The sequence below is a fragment of the Dermacentor albipictus genome, chromosome 3 (genome assembly GCF_038994185.2).
Source record: "Dermacentor albipictus isolate Rhodes 1998 colony chromosome 3, USDA_Dalb.pri_finalv2, whole genome shotgun sequence".
Taxonomy (NCBI): Eukaryota; Metazoa; Arthropoda; class Arachnida; order Ixodida; family Ixodidae; genus Dermacentor; species Dermacentor albipictus.
Window position 1 is genome coordinate 31890607 of NC_091823.1, and position 25995 is coordinate 31916601.

Genomic DNA, 25995 nt, shown 5'->3' on the forward strand with positions numbered 1-25995 from the left:
AATAATCCCTCGCATCGGGCTAAGAGATCAGCAGCGAAATGCCAGTGGAGACAAGCGAACCCCGAGAATCAGAAGAAAGCAGCGGAGGTGCAACGCCAGTGCAGAGCAACAAATCCCGAACTTGAGCTGATGCACACACACACAAAAACATCACAAGGTAAACACAGGAGAGCCACAACTCTGCTGTTTCCTCAGATTTTACAAGTGTGGAACTGGCTTTAATTTTATTTTTTTTTTCCTTCTTATTTTTCAGCCTCCGGCGAAGCGTGCAAAGACGGACGCCGAGGAAGATGCGCCTTTCCTGGCGATGACAAGCCGCAGGTTACGTGGTGGCCAGGTGGCACCAGATTCTTCATCAAACAAGGCTGTTGTTGCACCTAAGGAGGTGCCCAAAAAGAAGGAGCCCTCTACTCCAAAGGAACCCCCTAAGAAGAAGGAGTGCGCTGCTGCCGAGACACCCCCAAAACCCACTAGTACGGCAGCCGCAAAGAAACCGGCTGCAGCCACGCACCCGTCTCCTGAGGAGCCGCTGCCTTACGGCTCCTACGAGGACAGCGGCGACTACCCGCTGGTGCCGGAGACGCCGCTTACCAGCGAGCAGAAGCGCCTGCTCCAGGCGCTGCTTGCAAGCACCCAGTGTAGCCGCCCGCTCACAGTTGCTTTGCCTGTGGAGCCTTGCTTTTTATGCCCGCAACTGGACCAGCAGGATGCTCTTGCTGCTGCACGAGCACTTTCGCCAGCTGATGGTGGCACGCCTCAGAAGACATCAGCCACCTCTGGCAAGCTGGGGACTCCTTCACCGGCCACTGCCGGGCAGAAAGCGGCACAAGCAGTGAGACCAACCAGTGTTTGTGTTTCTTTCGTCATCTATCACACTTTCTCGTTATTCTGTAAGATGTGGTTTTGTATACAGTGAAGCCTGGATTGGGATAATGTAATTATTCTATTCCATTTTTTTTTTTACTTCGACATTGGTCTAGAGGGCACTCCATTTCCAGGATCAGCTGTCCATGAACAGTGGATGATAAAAAGAATAGAATCAAGTGAGAGGAATTCTTACAAAAAGCAGACCTTGAGTGCATACAATTCCAAGTGTGGTAAAGGAATGTGTTAGGATATAGTGTTAGCTTGACATGCATAAACATGGCGATGCAACGTTTGCCCAAGACCTCCACTCATTTATTAATGGTTTTCTACGATTGGAAGAGGTTGCTGTTTCAGTATTATCACCTCCAATGGCATCCAAACTGAAATTTTCAGCTAAAGTCTACTCGTGGTGTGCATGCAATCGTGCTAAGTGGGCACCAGTGTTTAGTGTGTTCGGTGTTCTGCGGTGCATGCTGTTGTGACGATCAAAATGCCATTGCATAACCACAGTATGCTAAGAGTAGGCTTCACCCAGGTTGCTTTCTGCTTTTAATGCACATCGCCAGCTCACCTGGCAACTCTAAATGCACTGTTACTTTGATTCAACAAGCTGGTCAGTGTTGTCTACAGATTACAGGTTGCCAACAGCTCTGCCATATCACTGCAACATCAATAGTTTAGATAAATGACAAGAATGCACATCCCACGATTCATTGCTTTAGTATGATAGGGCTGCCAGCAATGTATTGTTTGTAGACACTCTTGGCCAACTTGTTGCGCAGTGTGACAGTGCCCCTAGGTGCACTACACAAAGCTGAACGGCTAGCCTTCATACCTCTCAAGAAGAAACTTGTAAAGAGAAACACACTGTGTGCATGACAACAAATCATCTTGTGCACAAATATGTAATAACTGGGCGATCTCATGCTATTTCAGTGAAGCAGTACTACCATTTAGTACGTTCTTTTTCTGAGCTCCAGCCAACTACGGTTTAACGAGGTTTTACTGTACTTTCATCACAATGATGTGCTTAAAGGGAGAGAGGTACAGAAATATTTATTTACAGAAAGGCAGAAAGGGTCCCTCAGCAGCTATAGGCATTGAAAACAAACCAACATGGTGCATAGGTCATGTGGTCACGATAATGTCTGCAAAGTGTCAAACTGCAGTACGGCGTGAAAATAACTGATATTTCAAATGCAAGCCTGTGTGCCCTTCCTCTGAAGGCAGCCCCGCTTCAAGCCAGAGAATCAAGATTGCATGCATGAATGCCTCTACGCCAGGTGCACTGCTTGCAGCACCACCGATTATGGCACGTGACTTCAGTTAACCGTCCAGCGCTAACGTGCAAAACTGCCACTGGTAGTGCACAGCGCAACAAAAAACAAAAATATTACAGCAGAAACTCCTCTGAAGTTGTCTAAGTATGCGTAAGTAAGCATTGTGCCACTCGCTCATCTCCACGCAGCCTGGTGTCATTATCAATCTTATCAAACTTGATTCGACCAAGGTAAGCCCTTATCAAACCTTATCATTTGTTATCGACCTTATCGGACTAGATTGGACCCTTATCAGTTGTTATCAATCTGATCGAACTCTATCTGACCCTTATCAATCCTTATTGATCATTATTGAACTTATCGCCATCAATTCTGTCCGTATTGACCCTTGTCTGTTCTTGTCAACCTTATGGGACATGATCCCACTCTTATCAACCCTTATTGGTCCTTAGCAGCCTTATCAGAATTGCTCTGAACATGATAGGCCCTTATTGCGCATTAGCATCTTATCCATTCACATCAAATTATTATCGACCGTGATTTATCATTCTTCTCAACTCATTAACTGCTTCTCCCTCTGTGCAATGTGAAGCACATGAGCACTCAGAGATTAGCCGCATTTCAGTCAGTGAAGGGACGCTTTAACGGAAGGCAGGTCACGTAGTCACCAAAACACATAGGGGATGTGGTGACTTTGGCATTAAATTTTCGCAAAATCTGAATTTTCCTAATGTCTACAATGTTCCGAGTCGGCGCTACATGTGGTCCTAGAGATTACTTTTACTCCACCATCACCAAATCTTTCAAGAACGCCTTCATAGAAACTGTTCTTGACATTTGTTTTGTACTGCTGGTACGACACATTCATATGGTTCAGATATAGTCATCTACTGCATGTGTGGGTGTTTAGGACCTGCTGCAGTGGCTTAGACGCTATGGTGTTGTGCTGCTAAGCACGAGGTCATGGGATCAAAGCCTATGTGTGGCGGCCACATTTCGAGGGGGGCAAAATGCCAAAACGCCTGTGTCCCATGTGTTGGGGGCACGTTAAAGATTCCCTGGTGGTCAAAATTAATCCGGAGTCCCTCACTATGGCGTGCCTCATAATCAAATCGTGGTTTTAGCAAGTAAAACTCTAGAATTCAATTCAGTGGGTGTTTAGCCCTGTGGGTAAGACACTCTGCTTCCGAGCATGGGGCTGTAGGTTGTAAACTACAGGGGAAGTGTGCTACTGTTGTGGGACATAGCATGTGCTCCTTAATTTACACGTGCACATGTACCATCTGTGGTCACAGTATGAGCTCAGAGATCGACTAATGAGTTTACTGGCAGGCCTTCAGAATAAATTTTAGATAGATCCCCTGCTCTATTGTTGGCTTTTGCGGAATCTTCCTTGACTTCAGAGTTTTTGCACCTTACTGCCTGCCTTTTCGGTAGCTTTCCCGAAACAAGGATCATTTAGCTCAGCTTCTTGGTGCATGGTGCGGTGTGCACATATTCATGCACACATAATTAAGGAATGCATACCAGGCCTTGTTAAAGATCTCACATACGAGACATACATGGTGGGTTAAGTGTGGGTTGAAATCACCACAGCAATGCTGGGAACAGCTCTGAATGGCTACCAGTATGCTTAATATGCATCTAGGTGCTTGTGCTGTGTGGGGATGCGCGACTCTCGCGCGTCCCCAGATATCTTGTTTTCCCCCATCTCCTGCAATCCCGCTTCGCCGCGTGGCCTGCGTGACGCCCGCGGCGGTCGATGTGGTTGAAGCGCCGAGCAAGAGATGGCGCGAGTGTTGCACTGCTACCGGCGGGGTTATTTGGGTGCGGGAGCGGAAGGCGCTTGCTCTTTGGTTCGGGACAGCAAGCGGTGTGGACGTCCTGTGCTGTGCGTGCGCCGATCCATGCTTCTGCAAGACCGTCTCGCTTGGCTGCCTTTGTACGCGCCACCCTTCGCGTGACCGTACACGCGAATGACCAGGCGTTGGGATGCAGCATGGGGCGAACATATTCGCTCGCTATCCGGTCGCGGTGAGTCGGACTTCTAGATTTGTCGCGCACCCATCGGCATGTTTTGTGGATAGCAACTCGGCTAGCAGACATTGATCTATGAAAGGTGCCATAAATGCCCTTGTGATTGTTTGCACTACTGTATTGTCGTTCCTTTGTCCCAAGAGCACGGAGGAGACCCCACAACTGTGAACAAAAATGGTGCGTGCACACCTGTATTATAAAGGAATGCATACTACTATGTCCCATGACAGTGGCTCCCCTTTCCATTTTAGATATGCTTCATTGCTAAACATGGATGTATTGCAGAGAAGCTGACTAGTCAAGTTCGAATTATTTAGCAAACACTAATTTTGAGATCAAAATAATGGAAGTTTGGGCCCTTAATGGAAATGGTGCCAAAGCAGGATACTTTGAATTAGTTATTAGACTCATTACAGGTGTTACAGGTACTACTAGGTTAGGGGGTTCTGCCCTTACTTCAGTATATACGGCAGTTGTACACTACATCATTCTTGTTGCAGCATTTACTGCAGTGATAAGTGTGAATACGTCACCACTTATCATTGCTTGTGTATTTACTCATTGCAACTTTTTGCCTCACAGCATGCAGCCAGTGCGCAGAAGGGAGCAGACGTGGCGAAGAAGGTTGGATCTGTGGTTCAGGAAGCAACAACAAAGGAGAGCACTGCAGAGACATCCAAAACACCTCGCAAGCCCAAAGTAAAGTCACTCCCCAGCCCCATAATCCCAGCTTCGCCCACCGAGTCTGCACAGAGCACCCGCAGCCGTCGGCCAATCCGACTTCCTGCTCGCTTCCAAGACTCAGCGTTGTACTTCTCGCCCAACGGGGACTTGTTTGACATTTCATCGCCACCTATGTCACCCCGGCGAGGCCGTCCGAGCACAGCTAGGTAGGCATTCATTCAGCGCCCTTTTTCTACAACATGTATTCTGTAATTGAGGTTTGTGAATTAATTTGTCAAGGGCAATGGCTGGTTTTACTGAGTGTGGAAGGTAAATTGATAAATGATCATGCTAATGTAATAGACATCACTGTTAAAGAACTTACAGTTCTTCAGCATCGTGTTCTTTGCAGCATGGATGCTGCTTGTGATGCATGTGGACACGTGCTGCTTTGAAACTCTGGCATTGGGAAAAATCTGTGCTTGTTAACTAGCTTAGCTGATATAAGCAAGCCCTACAGTGGCCTGCATTCATATTTTGACCACTTTCAAATAGATTTTGAACTTGCCACTGCTTTGTTCTTGCTTCGATTATGCAGCCAGATTGCATTTTATTGCTCTCATCATTTGATAAAAGCTTTGTACCTTGGTTTAGCCAGTTGGTTTTACTGGGTAAATAGCCTGGTACTGCAGAAAAGGCTGTGAAACTAGTCCATGTTGATGCAGTAGCTCGCTTCTCCAATGATTAGGTGTGAATGCAATGTTTTATGCATGAAATGCTTTTAGTTCCCATTGTCAGCGACCTTCAAGAGACCTCTCGAGCCAAAATCCAAAGCTGTTATCTGGGTACTCAAGACAAGAACGGAGTGATAACAAAGCGAGAACATCCGGGCAACCAGGCAAAACTTAGAAAAATGCGGTCTCTGGCCCCCATACTTCTGTGCAGGACTGCATTACACATGCTAGTTTCTGCCCAAGCAAGGTACAAAAATATTGCTTGCAATTTCTTCCTAATGTTTGTTCACAATATCACTCAAGTAGTAACTTCTAGTATGTTGAAGTTTAATTTATCTTTTCCAGTAGCGACATTCAAAAGGCAGATACAGGGCACTATACACATTATTGTCATCTTTTGGCACTTAGACAGAGTTGCCTATGCTCTTTTCAATGCCAGTGGTCTGTAAGTTTTGTGGCGTGGGTTTCGTGCCACCTCGAGAGATGGTGCCACGCTGTGTGACCAAGCCGGCAGCGTCTGGTGCATTGCAGTTGTTGTTCGGCCGAGACGAGACTTGCAACGAGGTTCAATTCAAAACAGGTTCAGTTCGGCTTGGTAAGCTTTCAGGCCTGCTTCGCATCGTGGCCACATGCACTCCTGCATCTTCATTTCACCGAGGTTGTCATCACAAATGCCTAAGCCGAGCAATGCAGCTCAATGAAAAGAAAGGTAGGAAGCGTTTTCCGGAAACTGATCGCATAGCGAGTTATACGCAAGAGCAGAAGACTGCTCGATTGTGCCAAAAATGCCAGGAATATGCGAGCGTTCACAAAGGTGACAACACACGGCCACCTACCTAAGGCTGCACATCTGCAGCTGACCACTTCGACGTGACAAGAAGAAAAGATAGTGACAGACACTGAGCGTGCTGCACTGTTGGAAGAAGAAGCTGAAGCTGAAGCTGAAGGTGGTGGCACCACAGGCAGCAAAAGACGCGATATGGACCCAATTGTTTCCTGTCACTACTGTCTGTGACAGGAAACGCGTTCATATGGACCAGTGCATAGTATGATGTGGGGCTGTGTGTTAGGGTGGGATGGGGTGTGCCGTTGTGAGCATGCACTATACCCATTTTAAGATTGTGGTTAGTATCATCTCCAACCAGTCTGCTTTGCCGGTAGCCATTTCATGCTTCCATCTGCTCTCAATTACGGGAGAGCCAGCATTTTAAAAAAAAATTTGTTTGATAAATCACACATGCGAAACAGCCAAGTGTTTTTCTCGAAAATGCAGACCAGTAAATGCAGTCTTGGCGCGTAATTTTAGTGAAATCTAATGTAATGTTCTTAAAGTACAGACCATGAACAGTGGTTGAACAAGGAATGTCTCTGGAGCTAACGTTCCTACAATGGGATCTTTCTTCAGAATTTTGACAAGTGCCTTTGCTGAAACGTTCTCTCTAAGAGCATTCCTTGTTGAACCATCGTTTCAAGCTTCAATCTAACTATGAAGTTTTGTCTTGTTTAAATGCAGGTCACTGTAGTTTAAGTGGTGGCTTAGTTGGCAGCACTGTCAGTAGCATTAGCGTGGGTCAGACATTGCAGCATAGGGCTACAGATGTCATTGCGGGGGTTGTGCTGAAGCTGTTCTCGCAACTGGCGCAGCAGCTCAAAGATTGCCCAGCAACCACCACGGCCTCCGCCTCCCCCTGTGGCAACCGTCCAGCCAGATACAGTGCAATTGTCTTCTTCATCCTCTTCATCTTGGTGTGTTTCATCTTCGTCATCATCATCTTCGACACCTTCGTCATCACGCTCATCATCTCCTTGTGGCAGTGGCTGTGAAGCTGCCGCATCTGCGCAGGCCTCCAGTAAAAAGGACGGCGAAGGCTCACAGGTAAGGGTGCACTGCTGGCAATACCTCTACATTCTCTCGGGTGATACAGGCCTGAGAATGGGCAGTGAATTGGTCAGTTTGTGTTTGTGGTAAGGTAACCGCCTATTTATTTATTTATTTATTTATTTATTTAAGATACTCTCAGGGCCCGAAGGCATTACAGAAAGGAGTGGGTGAACATAACAAAGCATTTGTGCAATATACAAAGACAGATTCAACGTGGCGTTTCATGAATGCTGGTTTTGAAGGTGTCGGTATCCAGGATGGCTGCAACGGTGGCGGGAAGGTGGTTCCAATCTTTGCTTGTGCTAGGGATGAATGCACAACTGCAAAGTTTAGTACGTGAAGACGGCACACCAACTTTGAAACTATGGTCAGAGCGAGATGATATGTATGACGGTTGGGTGATGAGCTGTTCTTTCAACAAAGGGTTGTGGTGGTATATTTTATGGAATAGCGAAAGGCGGAAGCATCTACGACGGAAAGAAAGTTCTGGCAAGTTAAGTGTTATCTTCATTGAGGTAACGCTAGCATGTCGGGAGTGAGCTAGCATTAGAGTGAGTTAGCATGGTATTATCGATAATGATGGTGCTTCCTGGCGACTGCACATGCACAGTAATCCTTGCACAATCACTGTTGGAGGGAACCAGTAATGGTAGTGGTAACCCTATACTAATTTACCCTGTTAATTTGGTGCAAAATATAGCCCTCATTTGAGAGTTGCACCGCATGTAAATGGGCCCTGGCCGGTCATACCCAAGATTTTAGTGCAAGAACTCGGTCTGCATTGAGCATTGTAAAGTGCTGCAATGTAAGGACCAGTGTGTGCCCTGTATGTTCCTGTGCGTTCTTAAAGGGAAGCTTTATTTCGGGGGCCCCTGTCTAAATATAGTGAACCCCCACTGATGCATTGATGCAGTAGCGACAGACAGTGTTGCAGCAGTGGTATGCATTGCAGTTTGTAGTCGTAGCAACCAGGAAGAAAAATGAAACAAACCAAGAGATTATGTACATGATCCTATGAAAATTAAATGAGACCAGTGCTTCAGAGCATAAGAGCTGGGAAAATGTGACAGGCAGGAAGATATCAGCGAGGTTCTGCTGTACATTGTAATGAAGAAATTATTGTGCTTTGTATCCAATGCACCAATTTTCTTGAGGTTTACCATATTTAAAAGAAATAAGATCCACTGATCCTGGGAGAAGATCTTAAAGTTAAGCTTTCTTTGCCTGCCACCTCCCTCTGTGTTTGATGTAAGTTTGGTGTTGTCGGAGGACAATGATGCGCTTTAGTTCGTTGCCTGCCTAAACTTGCATCTGAATAGGGTCATAGGGGCTGACAGGGAGTCTGTAATGCTTAATCATCAGTTTTTTGTCATCAGTAGTTGGCTCACACCACCAGGGCATACATAATGTAAGATTTGTCGCTTTTCAGTGTGTCTTCAGCGCATAGCCAGTAGCACAGTCATCGGTGAAGGGAGGAGTATGTGGCACATGGGCATGCACTGCCCAGCTATGAACAAGAATGGCAGTGTAATGCGCAATTGAATATTTAGCACTACATGAGTTTTCAGTCACAATGTGTCATTATTCATTGGTCTGCAGCCGCCCAAGCAGCATCTAGCTAAGCCTCCTCTCCCATGCTTTGCACCTGGTTGCTTTGCTCCCCTTTGCAGAAACTCTCCATGTCAGGCCTGGTAGTGAAGCATAGGAAAAAGACATCTACTGCAGAAGTCAAAGGGAGGAGGTAATGTAGTAATGCAGAAAGCTGAAAAAAAAAAAGAGCAGTGGAACATTATTAAACATGCAATCCAAAAGGAGGACCTGCCGGTCACAAGCTGAATGCTTTGGTGCGGCACCATGAAATTTAAACAGTGAGCTGGCTTATTCCGTAGTATTTATCTGCTGCCGCATAGTGCAGCTTGGTTAAAGTCGAAAGGAGCAAAGTGCACCCTCCTCGGTTGTATTGCAGTACCCAGAAAAGTGCAGATTTCATGAAGTAAAAGTTTTTACATGTCGCGTACAACTCACGCATGTGCGCAACGGTCGGGTTTCCTGTATACTGCATCCCAGTGTGCACATTTCAATAGTGTTATTGCCTCTCAACCTTTTAATGTGGAAGGATGCTTGCAAATAATTTTGCTTTGGTCAACATTTTTATAGTTTTTTGCTAGATGTACTTTGCCTACAGGCTGCAAACACATGCATGAAATGGCTGAAAACTCCATTAAGTTGAAATCATGTCACAAAGTTACTTCGATAAATTAAAAAAAAAAGTTTCCAGTGGAACTAGGATTGAGAAAGGGAAATAGTTTGTTCCATTGCGAATTTCATTAAATTAATGTTCATTATGTCGAGGTTTGACTGTATCATGCATTGCCTTCATCGTCGTGACATTGCTGATTCAATGTCTCACGTTGTTTCACTTTCATGCACATTCTGACAGATATCTAAAGACGTTCAGAGAAAAAAATATGGAACAGAACAGTTAGCATTGCTTACATATTTACCTTATGTGAAGCAGTCGTGTTATAACAGTAGCTGGTCCTTGTTTCCATTTAAATTTACAGACCATAATGAATGCTTTTGGTTCATTACAAGTTGAAATTTTGACCATGCTGAAAGACTCGTAAATGCAATAGCACATGACCTGCCATGGTGGCCCATTGGCTGTGGCATTCTACTGCTGAGCATGAGGATGTAGGTTCAATTTCCAGCCATTGCGGCTGCATTTCAAAGGTCAAACTACTAAACCGAATCGAAACCCAAGGTGGTAAACCATATGGGGAAGGCCGGATGTGGAGGTGGTAAATAGAATTTCAAAGCCCGCATTACGTCTTTTCATAGCCACTGTTGCACTAAAGCATTAATATAATCAGCCAGTCAGTTAGACCACACTATCAAAAGTGAAACAATCAATCAACCAATCAGCAATAATATGCATCAAGATACACCGTTGTGTATTAACATAACTTTGTATGCTGGCAAGCCTCAAAAACTATGAAGAATGACTGGAGGATTTTTACAGGCTTCTTGGCAAAGGCAACATGCTTAAATCTCTATTAGGCATTAATGCCATCTGAAATCCTGGTGGCATGGTCAATCATGCTTTCTGTATGTAATGACTGTTGAGCTTGACTGCCCCTTGTGCACATTCTGACAGGGCTGAGGCTCGAAATTGAAGCCAAGATACCTTGCTTTGTGCAGGGTTTCCTTGTCAATGGTGGCCGGACTCTGAAGCAACTGACACGCCTCAAGACTGATGGCTTTGTGAGCTTGAATTCCATCCAAGACTCCTCCCAGGCTTCCTCAACACCTGATGGCTCTGTTGATGTCAACATAGATTCTTTGTCTGGTGAGTTGGATGGGGTGGGACTCTTAGAAGTATGGTGCGACTTAGTGGGGATGCCATCTTTGCATAGTCTGTTGCAAATTGCAGTGGGGCTGCAAATGGATTGGCTCATGCAGTATTCCTAGATGAACTTCCTGTGAACCTGTACATTGCACTGGTGCAGGCAGTGCGGAGTTCGCAAGTTCAAGTATGTGCTAAGCTCTTGCCACTCACAGGTTATGAGAACTAGCTATGCAAAGAAGGTAGACCAAATGAACTCATTGTAACAATTGGCTGTAGTTGCTTTAGATAGCACCATGCCAATTTATAATTTTGATTGCAGTAATGTTTTTGCAATTTTTGAGTTGTGGAAAAGTCACCTCTTGCAGTTGTGTTGTAATCAAACAATTACAGTAACTTGCACTTGTCAGGCACTGATTGAAATGCATGTGAAGTGTTGGTGTGCATTTATTTATTTATTTCAGGGGCGTGCGAATATAAAAATTTTCATATACAAATCGAATATGAATAAGGCATCGAGTATTGAATAATGATATGCACATGCATTCGTTAGCAACTTGGTTTACTTTAACATGTTGGAACATTGCAATTACATTATCATTGATAAAAAATTTAAACTAGTAAGCCGTTATGCTTAAAGGTTGTGTATTTGGGCCATGTTAGCTTTGGAAAATTGAGCAATTTCCGCTAGCTGTTCGTTCTCGCCAACCTGTGCCTTATTATTATGCATCAATTTTCCATAAACTGAGAGGCATTTGACCCTGTACCAGCCGTCACTCATCGCATTTGCTGTTAAGCAATAAGCTTAGGATTGGAGGTGGAACTTGAAACTTGCAAAAGAGTGCATCCTCTTTGTTAGAAAACCCGTGCCCCTTGCTACTGAGTGGCTGGCTTTCTGCAAAGCTTAGACGTCCAGTTGCTAAGCGTGTTTTACAGGCGAAATGTCGCCAGCAGCACAAAATTATCGCAAAATTTGGCACAAAATCGGACACACTTTCTTAGATTGGATACATAGGTTTTCATGCAATAATTAATAGAGGGAACTCCGGCGCTGCAATCATTCAGCCACCATGGGAATGATGAGACGTACATGGATTTGTCACATCTTCGTGCTTAGTGCAGAAGACAATGCGAACACGATCGCTACTAATTGCTACAGTGAAGCATGTCAAGGTGGCCAAATCAAAACGTGCCAAGCGTCTCAAGGCACCGGCTTGCTTGCGATAAATTCGTAAGGGCGTTTTATGTCCCTTGTTAATGCATGCGTCCATGGCCTAATGGTTTCAATATCGGGCTTATGTGCTATAGAGGTCCACTGTTTGAATCCTGCCTTCGGAGAATTTTAATAATGTTTATTCAATTATTTTATGCGCAGTACTTTGCTGAAAATGAAGAGTTTACAAAGTCATGAAGCCGTTTGAAGCCACAAGGACTAAGTTTAAGCAAATCCATGTACCCATGCTGGCTGAACCAATGGCGCTAGTGCTGAACCTGGCGTTAGTGGCAGCTCTCGCAGCCACTAGCGCTAGAGTTTCCTCTAGTAATTATTGTATCAAACCCTGTGATTAGATAGAAATAAACACTAAGAACCATGTTTGCTTCCGCTCAACCAGCAATATGTTCGATTTGTTCCAAATTTTCGTATTCAATCGAACGTTCAAAAATTTTTGAATGCTTAGTTTTCGAATTGAATATGAATATTAAAAATACAACATTCTGTAATGTTCGAAGTTTTCAAGTATTTGCACACCCCTAATTTATTTTTATTTTTTTTTCTCACAGTCTTGTTTTGTGGATACTCTTTCGTGTGTGACCACCAGTTTGTGCAATTGTGAATGAATGGACTTGCCGATCAGTTATTTGGACACTGATAATTTGGACATGTTTGATTAATTGGACAGCTTCGTGGCACTGCCACTTGCCCTGTAGATATAGCCTGTAAGGGTGACCGAATTTTTGGACACATTACAGCATGCCAGTCGATAATTCGCACTCTGCTTTCACAACCGCGCATTAATTCAGCCGCCAAGTTTAGCAGAAGGATTAGTGTTTTCATTTTGGTACATTGCCAGTTCTGCACTGAAACCAATAGTAGCAAAGCCTAGTCAATCCAGTGGTCGCCGGGGCCAAAGCATGGGACAAGCCACGCGAAGCCAAGTTGCTAAGATGTAAAGTATACATTTGGGCTTTCTCATGTGTGTTCCCAGCATCTTACATTGGTTCCCTTACATGTTAAATACCAACTTCCTTGACTGCTATTACGAAATTGTGTTGCTCAGAATTATCAAGCAGCTTCAAGTAGCTCGAATTACACTATGAATGTGTGTGGTGGTGAAGTCATGGGAAGTGCCAGAATATTGCTGTCGCAAAGAAGCATAATATCATCCAATTGTCGGAGCGCGGCCGATCTACATTCAAAATGATAAGATATCGATTTTACGCATGCACTGACCATACTTTAGTCTACCTGTGGAGACAGCTTGATGATGGTCAAAGTACAGAATAACAATGTTGCATGTAAATACAGTAGAACCTGTTGGTACGATTCCGTTACATGTAATTTCCTGGCCCAGTGTGTGCGATTGAAAACACAAAAATGACCCAGAACAATTACACTCTCTTTTTACCAGTTCATGCATTCCCGCAAAACACTGTCTTTCGATGCAAACAATAAATACATTGTTGGGAACCGAAGGGTCACAGTGGAGCACCAGAACAAAAGGACTAGTGTAGCAATCTTCTGGAACCGAACTGCGCGTGGTATGCTTGTGGATCGAGCATGCGCTGCCCAAGGTATTTTCGTCGTCTTTTGCAGCCAGCACCAAGGCTCTGGCTGAGTGCACCAACCTCAGCGTCCTTGCGTTGCGGTGTCAGCAGGCACTGCATCACATCACCTAACTGTGATCGTATGAAACGTTTTCTGGTGGATAGATCCCATGTAAACAAGAAAGGGCACAAGGTGTGTGTGATTGACAACAGTAACTGCCTATCGCAGCTGCTTCGCCACAATACTCACCTGCCCGTCTCATGTGAAAATTGTAATGCAGGCACACACTGTGTTTCCTATTCCAAGTAGGGCACTGGTTTGGGCGGGGTGGTAGCAATCCATAATCAATAGTTGTTGCACGTAAACTGAATGACAAAGCACAGTGATTTGGCAAGCACAAGTGCAAACTTTTAACTGAATTTTATTAGCAAAATGGCATGTATTATATACATGGGCGATGTGTGACATGCGTAAGGAGGAATGAACGTCAAAAACAAGATAACAAGAGGATCTTTAAACGGGCATGATAAAAAGGAAGAAGAGAAAATGAGAAAAAGAAGGGAAAGAAAAACGGAAAGATACTGTAATACATGCAGCAAGCTCCAACAGGTTTATCTACGCTCAACACTGTCTGCACAGAGCACAGTCTCAGACCACCACTGATCTACTGTTTCCTTTGTGGCTGTCGCCATACATAATTAAGTTCTGTTCGTGACGACCCCAATGAGGCAGTGCTGACACCGTCAACACCTAGTCCGCTTATCTCAGCCGCCTCTTACGATCCCTCCGGTCGTCCGATTTCTGTGTTTAGCGGTCACCGAGCAATCTTCAAGTACCGGCAGACGCCCACAGTCCTGGCAGCACACTCCTAAGTGCCCTTGGTGTTCATGGAGCCTGTCATTTAAGCATCTTCCTGTCTGCCTTATGTACAACTGTCTATACTAAAGCAGAACCACGTACCCCATCATTTCGACATACGTCACATCCAATGTTCTGTGCCTTGCACATGTCTGAGTTTTCACATCATCATCTTCCAGAATCTTGCAAAGCAAAGTGAGCTTGTGAGGCACTGAAAGAATCACTTTGATGCCTTCATGCTCTCCAACCTTTTTTTATTCCAAAACATATGAATGAGGCTCCACTGTATATGTGCGTGCAACATTGTGTTTGACGAGCAGTTTTGGCCACTTGGGGAGTAAAGTCACTTAATTTCTGGTGAGTCCAATATTTCGAACTCCTGATTATTTCGACTCAATATTTCGAACTCCTGATTATTTCGACTCCAACCGAGTCTGAATTATCTGTTGGTGACTGCAGCAAAAACCATAATTTGTAATTCAGACGTGAAAAATTATAGTTTCCTGGCGTTGGCCATTTTCATTGCAGACTCGGATGAGGAGTTGTCTGTGGGTGAAGAGCCTCGCGTTAAGGACGTGGAGAACTCTATGCAGATCAAGGCCTGCCGTGAACGAATTCGACGGCAGCAGATGCAGAACCTGTTAATGGAGCTTCAGAATGTTGTGTTTAGGACGCCCTCCACAAAGCCTGTGTCCAAAGTGTCTGTCCTGTCACAGGTGAGATCAAAGCATTGGCTGTTCTGTTTATGTGGAATCTCGCAGTCAGTAACAGTGCATGACGAGTGTCCTTCAGTGGGAACATGTACACATGTGCCAGTGAAACACCTTGTCTGGCCCGCCCGCTCCACTTTTTGACTGCCTTTTCAGCTTGCTACGTTATATATATAAAAAAAGAAGCTCCCCGAGATGGAGGAGTTCTGTTGGCAAAGTATAAGCAATATCTATGTCATCAGGGTAATGAAAGGTGCTACCTGGTTTGTATTCATATTGGCTAACTGTATGGGGTGGGGATAAAAAATAAAAGGCACCACAAAGAAGCCGCACACAAGTGCAAACTTTCAGCTCTCTTTACTTGAAAACATGCACTTGACTTGAAAGGGAACTGCTGCACAAATTTACCAGAAGTAAAACTGGTGTTCGGCTTTCTCAGTTGCTGTGTTGTACTCGCAGCAACACTAATGCACCATTTGTCAGTGCAATAGATGTGGTGCTCATGCACTGACTTCTTGCGATATGTAAAGTTTTAATGATTTTCCTGGTATGCTGTTTTCTGATACATGCACATAATTTGCCATGCACAAGCAAGCTTCCTGAAGTGCAGACTTGTTTGCAGAGCTACCTGTGGTCCCATAGCCATATATTTATGCACCATCCCATTTAACACACCTGACAACTGCGACGAAATTTCACTTGCGCTAAATTGACTATAAATGCCTAGCATAAACAGTCTACGCTCGTTACAACGAACCTGCGTACAACAGACTTTCGGATATAACGGACCATATTTCAACCTTAGTTTGCTATACCTATTTTATTAATGCAATGAAGTTTGGTTTTAATGGGCCACGCTACAATGGACTATTGGCTAAAGCGGACAAAATTAGGAGCAATTTTTGTGAATATTGGGCGTATAAAACGGACTTTTGCCATGTCGACACAGGCTGGCAACTGACTTGCGAGGGTCAGCCAATGATCGCGGCTTAATATCTTGAGCGCAAGGGAGGGAGGAAAGCAGAGTGAAAGCATGCCAGCTCTCGCACGCGAGGCACGAGGGGAGGAGATGAGAGAGATGGTAGGGTTCTACTCCTGTGGCTGCTGTTCACGGTGCGCCTGCACAGGCCATATGTTTAAAGTGATCTGCAATGTGGACAAAGTGCCCAGTGCCATTAGCTTCGAATGCGCTGTGCTTTCAACGTTTACTTCGCGCTGAAACGAGAGACAGCATGAAGTTCAATTTGCTCGCTGTTGCTGCCGCACTTCGTCACTCCGTTTTGGCAGCGACTTTCCACGGTCATCAAGCTGGTGACTGTATCTTCTCAGCTCTGCTGAACATTTGCTCTCATTCTCAGTATGTAATGAATTGGGCCGCATGGTGCTGCATCGTTTTTGTGTGAAGCGTGAACTTTTAACTGAGAGAGAAACGAGAAGACACATAGACAAGCACTCATCTTCCTGTGTTGTTTCTGTCTCACTCGGGTGCTTGAAGGCCACTTTGAGTGGAAGGTCAGAAAAATGCCTTTCCTTAATCATTTTTCAGAATCGACCATCTTGCTGCATGTTGGTACTGAAAGCTATCTTATTTGCTCCTCGACCTGTCAGCCTCGAGAAAACTTAATTGAAGCACCTTTTGCAGCTGTCGAAATTACAGAAAAGTGCACAGCAGCGCTGTGGATTGCAAAACTGAGTGGTGGCTGCTTTATCTGGACATTTCAGGCCAACCAGTACCTCCGCTGCCTGAGGGTTTTGTCAGCACACCTGCATGAAGAGAAGCGTTGGTTGAAGCGTCGTCGGGCAGCCCTCGAATTGTGCTTGCAGGCCAGCCGCCTGGGCAAGCAGCCCCCGCCGTGGCCACAGGTTGAGCCCCAGCCGGCTCCACTGCCCATCGCTGTTCGTGAAGTGTGTGACCTGAGTGATTCCACTGTGCCTCCCATCCGGGAGGCGACCGATGATTTGGTCAATGGCGGCAGTGTTCCTACTTCACTTTCTGCATTGCCAGCAAAAAGTAAAAAGAATGGGAGTAAGTGCAAGCCATTGCTGCTGAGCATAAGGTCACATGTTTGCTAACCTGAATTCATGATGAGTTTCACAATGCCACCACTCCTGCAAAGAATGCAGTCCTTTCTTATTATTATTGAAATGAAAATGAAAGGAGATTTAGTCACCGTATAATGGTGACGACTGCTCCTTTTCACTTAATATAGCAAAAATAATTTTAAACACATGTAAGATAAGAAGAAACAAAGTCATAGGCTCTCAAAATTTAGAGCAGAGTTGCTAAAAAAAAATTAGTGAAGTTCGCATAAATCCCTAGACATACACACAAACATAACAGAGACAAAAGGAAAGGACAAGTTGCACCACACACTGTGCTGATTCCCGGCATATTAGCATATACAGAGTTCCAGACACATACACAAAACTGCAGTGCAGGCAGGGATGAGCGAGTGTACAAGTGAGGAAGATGCACATATCAACTAATGCATACACGGAGATATGACAGCTAAAAAAAATGGCACAAGAAAAATGGTTATGACACACATGATTTACTTAATCTGAGCTGAATGGTGAGTATGGTAAGAAGCATGTTGTGTTTGCACCATGGCAAATTCGCTTCACCTTCAAGATCAAAAGTACTTGGAAGACTGGTACAAACAAATGGGGACGAGATAGAAAACATGGACAAGCGCAGCTGTCTGTGTTTTCTATCTTGTCCCGGCTTGTTTGTGCCACTCTTCCTTGTGTATGGATTACCAGCACGCCCAATAGTCAATACTTCTGTATCAAAAGGCAGGGAAGTGAGAGTGGAAGTGAGAAGCATGTTGTGTTTGCACTCTGGCAAATTTGCTTCGCCCTCAAGATCAAAAGTACGTAAGGAAAAATGGCACAAGCAAACAGGGACGAGATAGAGAACATGGACAAGTGCAGCTGTCTGTTTTCTGTCTTGTCCCTGTTTGTCTGCACCATTCTTGGATTACCAATAGGCCCAAGAGTCAGTACTTCTAGATTAGAAGGCAGGAAAGTGAGTCACCATGGTGCCAGCATGGGCACTGCGTGTGCACTCTGAACATGGTGAAATCAGTCTGATCCTTCCCGCCTTGGCCACATTTCGATTGGGGCAAGATGCAAAAATGCTTGTGTACTTAGATTTAGGCACACATTAAAGAACCCTGACAAAGTTAACATGTAGCCCTGTGCTACGGTGTCTCTCACAGCCCCAGTGTTGCTTTGGGATGTAAAACCCCATGAATCAGTTAGTCAATCAGTCAAGTCATTCTTGCAGCATCAGCTGTTGAGAGGAGCTTTGGAGCATATACGTTTTGTGTCTGTCTCGGAGTCTGCCATATTCGCACACATAGGTGGCCCTTGTGCCATTAAACACAACGCATGATCATCGTATTCATGCATGTGTGTGTGTTCGAGTGGAGGTGAGCGTAATCTTAGCGTAGGTGATTTGAAACAAATGCTACTATACAAAATCATATGCTGAGAAGAAAGTGTACACACTGGTGGATGTCTTACAATGGGGGTTGAGTTTTACCTCTTTTACATTGCGATTATAAAAACTGTGCAAATGGCATAACATGGCTTGGCATAGCCTAGAAGCAGAGCCTGCAGAGCAGCCCAGCAGCCTAAAAGAAGACTCCCGTTCAACTTTCTTCACCTAAAGGGCAACTCCCATGATTTTTTTGCATGTACAGGTCTCGGTGAAGTTCATATTGGTCACTTGGCTTGACAGTTTTGTCATGTGCGCCGAAAGGTTTGATTGAGAGTTGCACAGGTTTGTAACAAATTAATTTCAAATGTGGCCATGTGTACTCCAAATTTGTGCTGTCTAGCAGATGATTTCTACTAGCCACCCTGTAGCGGCAATTTGTGACATCAGCATGAGATCAGTGGTACTGGTGCCAATAAAGCTGTCAATAAAGGGGCAGTAAAGGAAAAGCTAAAGTGAGTCAAGCTAAAAGGATAGATTAGTGTTCGAGAATCTCTGAGGCATCAATGTTATTGCAAACAGAGCCCTAATAAATGAGAAACTGAGGTAAATGCAGGACATGGTTAGAGACATTCAAGTACTTGCCTGATGACAAAAGCACTCAGTTAAATTCGGTCACTAGTACTCAACCAATCATTGCACAAAACATCCTTGTATTGCATTACAAGGTGAAATAAAATGCTACTTGTCCAGTTCTATCTCATCTTTAGAAAAAAGAACTCACTGAAATGACCCTTGACAATGACACGGGCAGTCGAAAGGTTTCGTTTTCGCTCGACTCCGCGCCGCCCATGCTTTTGCGTTTCAGTAGTTTCGTTATCGCATAGTGCTGCGCTGGTTTTGCTGGCTCGCGGAACTTGCACAAACAGCAAGTGGCAGAGCATTCAACTTCTGTGTGATGTCGTGGGATGCCCGAACATTCTGCACCACTTCACCAAAAAGCAGCTGTAGCGGCGAATCCACCACTCTGTCTTGGCTCATTACCACCGTCTGTCTGCCGTTGTTTCACTCGACGGCAACAAAGGGTAGTGATGGAATATGCAACGTCACCATTCTCCTGGTTGGGTGGTGGAAGATTAGAATTTCGAAAAAGGTATTCAGACCCTTCAGAAGCAATTTTCTCCTAAACTAAGCATTTTCTTGGCACAGAACAAGTGTTGCGAGGTTTCTGAAGTGGTATTTAAACAGTCCACGTCAACTTAGTATTTGCCTTTAGTACCCCTTTAAGTGTGCGGGGCTGTTATTTTCAAGAATGACTTTGTTTAATTTATCTTCTGGTGTAATGTTTTCTGTTATGGCTCACACTCTGTACTGTGGTCCGCTCCTTTTTGGCCCTGCTTATCTCCTTCAGGTGCTATGTGCACAATTGTGCAAGTGAAAGTACTGCATCAAAATCAAAAGCACTGATTAAAATTATATTATTGTAAGTATGTTGCAAACTTCTTGAAGCACTTCTGATTGAATTTGTGCTCTAAGCTTGGATAATAGGTGCAAAGTGTTTAAGTAAAATGAGTTGGAAGGCTTGACTGAATTGGAAGGCTGGATGGTTGCCCTCACAGTGTCAGTTTGTCTTCATGTAGCGGGTTCACTTCTTTCATTCTTTTCGCTGTGTTTTACATCAGGCGTATATTTCAGCTGTCTGGATAGGTTCTTCTCAGGTATGCTAGACGTGAAATAGTTCAGACTGTCATATCTGACAGTCTTATGAAGAGTTCTCTCCTGGAGTCCACATTCCGTAAACTTCAGAAGATTAACTGCAGAATTTAAAATTCCTAATTTCTTCATCATCTGTGCAGTTTTCATAATTCTGAGGGTACAAGAAATACCATGTAACTAAATTTTCAATGGACAGGATTAATTGGCACCTGAAGGGGTTATTTTCTTTTCGTTACGTTGTTTTACCGCCCCGTTATTGTTAAGAACACTTGCATTTGGTTACATTTTGCTTGAGTGTGTCATTGTATTTAAATTTTTTTTTTCCCCCTTGTGCGTAGGTTCCACTACCAGCAAACAACAGCATGGGAAAAAGAAGCTTTCTTCTGAGTCGGGTAGGTGCTGCCTAGCTTTGCTTGCTTTTCCGTTCAGTGTGCATGATGCACGGAGTGTCAGTTTTGTTGAATTGTAATGCAAGGCTAACGACACCTTTTCATTCTTGCCTCAAGGGTACGTCCTTGACACCATAGTGAATGCTTACTGGAAATAATGTGTGCTACCGATAAAGCAGGTGTGTCATTACGTATGTAGTTGAAATTCCAACAATAATTAATCTTTATAAGAACAAAATATGTCGCAGAAAAACACTTCTGAAATTCCATGGGAATGGACACTGAAAAAGAAATAGACTACTTTATCTTGAATAAAACTTCCAGAAAGGTGTGCTGGATTCTCGAAAAATAAAGTCCAGGAATTATGTTGGGCCATTGTATAGTGTTCTGCTCCTGAATAGGAAAAAAATGTTGAACAAAGATAAACTTGCAAAGGATCTGAACATTTATAAAGGCATGGGTTTTGGTTAACTACTGTGGAACCCATTGATACGTTCCTCGCTGTTGCGTTTTCCCCGCTGCTATGTTGCATTTTCATGGTCCCAACCTAAAGCCTATTTTCAAACATACATTATGTTCCCATTTGATATGTTGCCATTCTATAATGTTGCCGCTTGTTACTTTGCATAATGCAGCAGTCGCATAAATTTAGCGGTGCAGAGGCAAATTTGAGAGTGTACTGAACTGGGCTTGTTGGTTCATGACGAAAGGATTGGAAGGTATTTGTTAGTTCCGTGTACGTCGTCTCTGATTTGGTTCTGTTATTCGCTGTGTTTTTGTTAGGCAAATTCGGAAGTACGATAAGCATGTCACGGCATGTTGTACGTTTTGCCGGCTTCCTAAAGTCAACTTTGCCGCAATATTTGTTATGCAGTGAAGCATATTGACTATTCAAAGGGGCACTGTCGCGGTGGCGATGTGGAGTCTTCCTTGTTGTTGCATTTTTGCGGCTGTTACATCTTCTTTTTCTGATAAGATGTATGTGATACAACAAGGTACAAAATAAGCCACAGAAGTGTATCATGCACTAACATATAAAATATAATTATGAAAGGTAGTAGCATGGATTCATTGCAGTGCTTCTCTACAAACTCAAGTTTTTTTTCGTGAGGCAGCACTGAAAATATGTTCTTTAGTAATGAATGCCACAGCAGTGAAAAAAAAATTCCAGGAATGAAGAGGTTGAAAATTTTATGTTTATTTTCACCATGCTTGTGTACATGCATGTGAGGTACTCATGATCATACAGATTTTAATTTATGAAAGATAAATGAAAAAATATTTTGCTGTAGCGTGACTCCTTTATAGCAATTAATTTAATCTGAATTAGAAGATTGAAGAGCACCCTTTGTTTAGCTTGCCCCCTCTTTTATTTTGTCAGAACCGTAATCTCACAGCCAACTACTTAAACATAACAGTAACAGTGTTAGCCAGAGCAACAGGAGTGAAATAAAGATATCAAGGAACTGGCGATTGAAATTGGCTTGTCACTTATAATGAATAATTGTATTGACATGGGTTTACCCAGCTGGACCATGGGAGATAAACGCGCTAGCAAGCCCACATATTTTGCCAGCTCCCGGAAGCCACCTTGGTTTCTGAATGCTAGCCGCGGGCACGAAAAGATAGCTTTGAATTTATGACTAAAGCATAATGTTGTTATGAGCCACCTCTCCTGCTGAGTCCGGACATAGCATACATGCTATGTCCGGATAGGCTGTGCCCTGGCTCACCATCTTTGTTGTTGTGATAACACTCGGTGCCGCTGTGTAACTATTGTACATAAACCCTTTTTTACATCTCCCCGCAACATCTCTGGTGGAAGTGTGGGGTACAGCTCATCTTTCTTGTCTTCTATGTCTTCTTCGTCCGAACTCTGCAGGACAGGTGGCTCATAACATTAGTAGTCATAACATAATAGACATAACATATTAGTCATAACGCGTCACTGATAACTCCTACAGGTGCAGAGAAAACTTCAAAACACAAGTCGAAAGCTCCGCCGCCACAAAAGGTTCCGGACAAAGCTACCAAAACAACTGCCCCAACAAAGCTAGAGGCAGTTACATGTGAGGAGGGTGACATGGAGACGACAACAACTGGGAGTGATGACTCAGCAGCCATCACCTACAGGCTGAATGATGGCCACATTGGCGCCTTACGCAGTATTCCAACACCCACGGACACGCCCAGGAAGTACACACTGTACCCTGCAAAAGGCACCGTGCTCGGGGACCTTTCAAAGGTTGCTGCTGCAGCACAACACATCATCGGGCCCTGTGTCATCAAGCGGGTCAAGCTGCGTTCAGGCCAGACTGTGTTTATCTATCGGCAACCATCACAAGGCGTTACACCCACAGCAGACGACGCACCCACACCAGGCGGGGCAACTGCAGCACAAGACAGCCCTAGTGGTGATGCAGGAGATAAAGAGCAGCCTCTTTCATCAGGAGCGTTGGCAGCATTGAACGATGCGGAGGTGTCTACGTTGCAGCTAGCAGAACCCTCTTCATTGCCTGAGCCAGTCTTGCCACCCAGCCCGGACGATGAAATGCCAGATGTGGGGTGTGCTGACGACAGTCAGGACAGCTCACTGCAAGGTGTTGGGGGACAAGACCAAGTTTCTCATGAGGACAATATGGACGATAATGAGGGTGATTTAGGAGACACTTCAGAGTGGATCTCAGGTGATGGTGACACTTGCATTGTAATGAAACTGCCAGTGAGCTCTGACGAGGAAGAATCTTCATCCGATGAGTCGTAGCATCAGTTGTGTTTGTTGTGTTTGGACACCTGCAGTGTGTGAGTGAGTGTGTGAGCTTCTTGCTTGGGGAGAACTGCATCGCGCCAAAGAACAACTCTAACCTTCCCTCCTTGTTTGGGACTTAAGTGATAAGCCTGCTGACATGGCCAAAACTCTCACAATGGTGTGCCCTGGCTGCTGCTCTTCCAGCCAAGCTGTGCCACCTCAGCTACAAGCTGTGCTCAATCTGGGATTGGTGAGAGCGAACAGTGGTGGGCATTTGTAGACATTCGTTTCTTCGCATTTTGTGTTCCTGTGTCTGTGCACTCCTTGTGGAGAAAGTGGTGTTGCCACCTGGAGGGCTTTCAGCCGCAGAAGATAAAACCGAGTCAAGAGAACTGAGCAGTGGAGAAACAGTGATCTTTTTCTTGTAAATATATATGTTTCTTGTGTGTAAATCATCATGCAATTAAAGTAACTCGGAAGTCCCTGTCTTCATCCATAAATGAACTCTGTCAGTACATGTGCGCTGGAAAATGAAGTGGTGCGTGACTGTCAGTTTATTATTATTGAGCTAAGCAAGCCAGAACAATGGGTATATATGAAAACTGGCCTGGAAAGTTTTGTCCATTGGCTACATGTAGACACAATTGCATAAAGGCTGCACGTGGCCTGTATGGGCAGCCACAAATATAAATTTAAGGGAATCCGAGCTTTTTCTTTTTTTTGCCCACAAATGTTGCTGCTGAAGCCATTCTTGTACGTTTGATGACCATGGCTCATAGAACAATAGAATCATAGATTGTAGTTAGCCACTGGAGGTGCATTTTTGCATGTGATTCACGTGCACTGTTATTTACTGTCACATTTTTACTCTTCCGTGTGCTTGTAGCTTATCAAGGTAAAAAAAAATGTGCAACAAGCACTTCTCTTGGTCATAGGCTGATCATTGTCGCAAGACATGCTCATCAGTGCCAGGACCTAGTTAACAAGACCAACATACTAAGTGAGAACTGAGAATCATTATTTCCTAAAATGTGTTAGGGACATTGAACAGTTGAAGAGAAAAAAAAGTTCAGTTGTAGAATGAGAAGAAAGAAATTGGATGGGACAATCTGTACAATAACACAAAGGGCAGTGCCTTGCTATATGAGGGTCGAGCTGGTTGCCTAAGGACGGAAACGTGCAGAACAAATATTTGCAACAAGATGAGATGTGCTTGCTGCAGCAAAAATCCGGAGGCCATTCGACACAACAAACTCTGCAAACCCTTATGGAATGCGAAGGGATTCATCTTGTCGGACCTGCAGATAGCATACACCTTCCAGAAGCGCCTGGATTTAAAGTGGACTGAAGCATCTGCCACTCAGCAGTGGAGATAAGCAAGAGCCATTTAGAGTATTGGTGGGAGAAAAGCAAGGATGGGTTGATACGACTGGATCTGTTACAGGCATAGGTAGTGGGTACAAGGTAAAGAAGTTTTGAGGAAGAAAAAAATATTAAGAGATATATACAAAGATGCTAGAGAGAGAGGCAATAAACACCTTTATTATGCAAAGGTAGCTTCGGAGAGGCGCCCTCATTCCAGAATTCCTTGAGCTCGGGTTGCGTCCTGGGCCCTCGTGATCAGCAGTCGCTGATCTTCAAGGTAGAAGCTGGCCAAGGCTTTCTCCCAAAGCTTGTTGGTGTGATAAAAGTTCAGAGGATTCAGTGGTGCCTGTCTGCAACTCCATACTATATACCTAAGGGACCCGGGTTCTCCATAGAAGCGGCATTTCGGAGAAAATTGTATAAGGGCCATAGTGATTTCTGGTTTGGTGGGGGAGCATATTGACTTGTAGAGCTCGGACGAACCTCTACTGCTGTCTAGGTAGCAACTTGTGCGGGGAAGGGTATGTTCTGCGGGCTAGCTCGTAATGTTGTGTGTTGTCTTGGTACACTAGAGGGTGCTTGTCCTCGGACTTGGATTCCTCAGCGCCGACTAGGCGGGTCAAATCTCGAGCGATCTTGCTGCCAGAAATACCGTGGTGAGCCGGCGCCCAGATGATCATGACTGATCTCGTTAGTGACTTTTGATTGATTCTTAGCGTGTTGGTATGAATTTTCCTACTAGCGAATCTGCAACACGCCTGATGAGAGACGGTCACTATGACTTTAACCTCTGTTTGGGAGAGTGTGAGGGCTGTGGCCGCTTCCTCGGCTTGGAGGGGATCGTTTCGGAGGAATGAAATGCTGTTCTGACGTTCTTTGTTCACGGTTACGGGCTATTGTGGCTGCTCGTCCGGGGTAAGATGCCGCATCCGTATAGCCTGTGGAGAATTAGCTTCCGTATTGCTTGTGCTAGGTTTAGTCCCGGATCTCCCTTCACTGCGCGTTGTGCATTGTGTGCATGTTTCAAGGTTTGCGAGGTATGATGATATTCCTCCGGATGGCATGGGGTAAACTTAGTCTGAGGCAGCCGGTGGCTCGAATGAAAAGCATGTATGGTATAACTTATTAAATCAGGCAGGCTAGATGGCTATGTCACCACCCTGTTTCAAAGAGGATACCAATAGATAATC

General features: G+C 44.5%; 1 protein-coding gene across 10 annotated transcripts in view; it reads left to right on the forward strand.

Annotated features, from left to right (window-relative positions):
- LOC135903133 (treacle protein-like) overlaps positions 1 to 23924 on the forward strand; it is a 63784-nt gene extending 39860 nt beyond the window's left edge. For 7 of the 10 annotated variants that reach the window (XM_065433542.2, XM_065433551.2, XM_065433558.2 and 4 more), the window contains 8 exons: positions 254 to 847; positions 4767 to 5074; positions 7226 to 7457; positions 10665 to 10812; positions 14963 to 15150; positions 16867 to 17170; positions 20641 to 20694; positions 22656 to 23924. In XM_065433542.2, coding sequence (XP_065289614.2) covers positions 254 to 847; positions 4767 to 5074; positions 7226 to 7457; positions 10665 to 10812; positions 14963 to 15150; positions 16867 to 17170; positions 20641 to 20694; positions 22656 to 23455 — 2628 coding nt within the window. In that variant the 3' untranslated portion in view covers positions 23456 to 23924. The remainder of the gene's footprint in view (positions 1 to 253; positions 848 to 4766; positions 5075 to 7225; positions 7458 to 10664; positions 10813 to 14962; positions 15151 to 16866; positions 17171 to 20640; positions 20695 to 22655) is intronic. The other 3 variants (XM_065433577.2, XM_065433573.2, XM_065433569.2) reach the window with 3 other exon arrangements.
- Positions 23925 to 25995: the final 2071 nt, after the last annotated feature.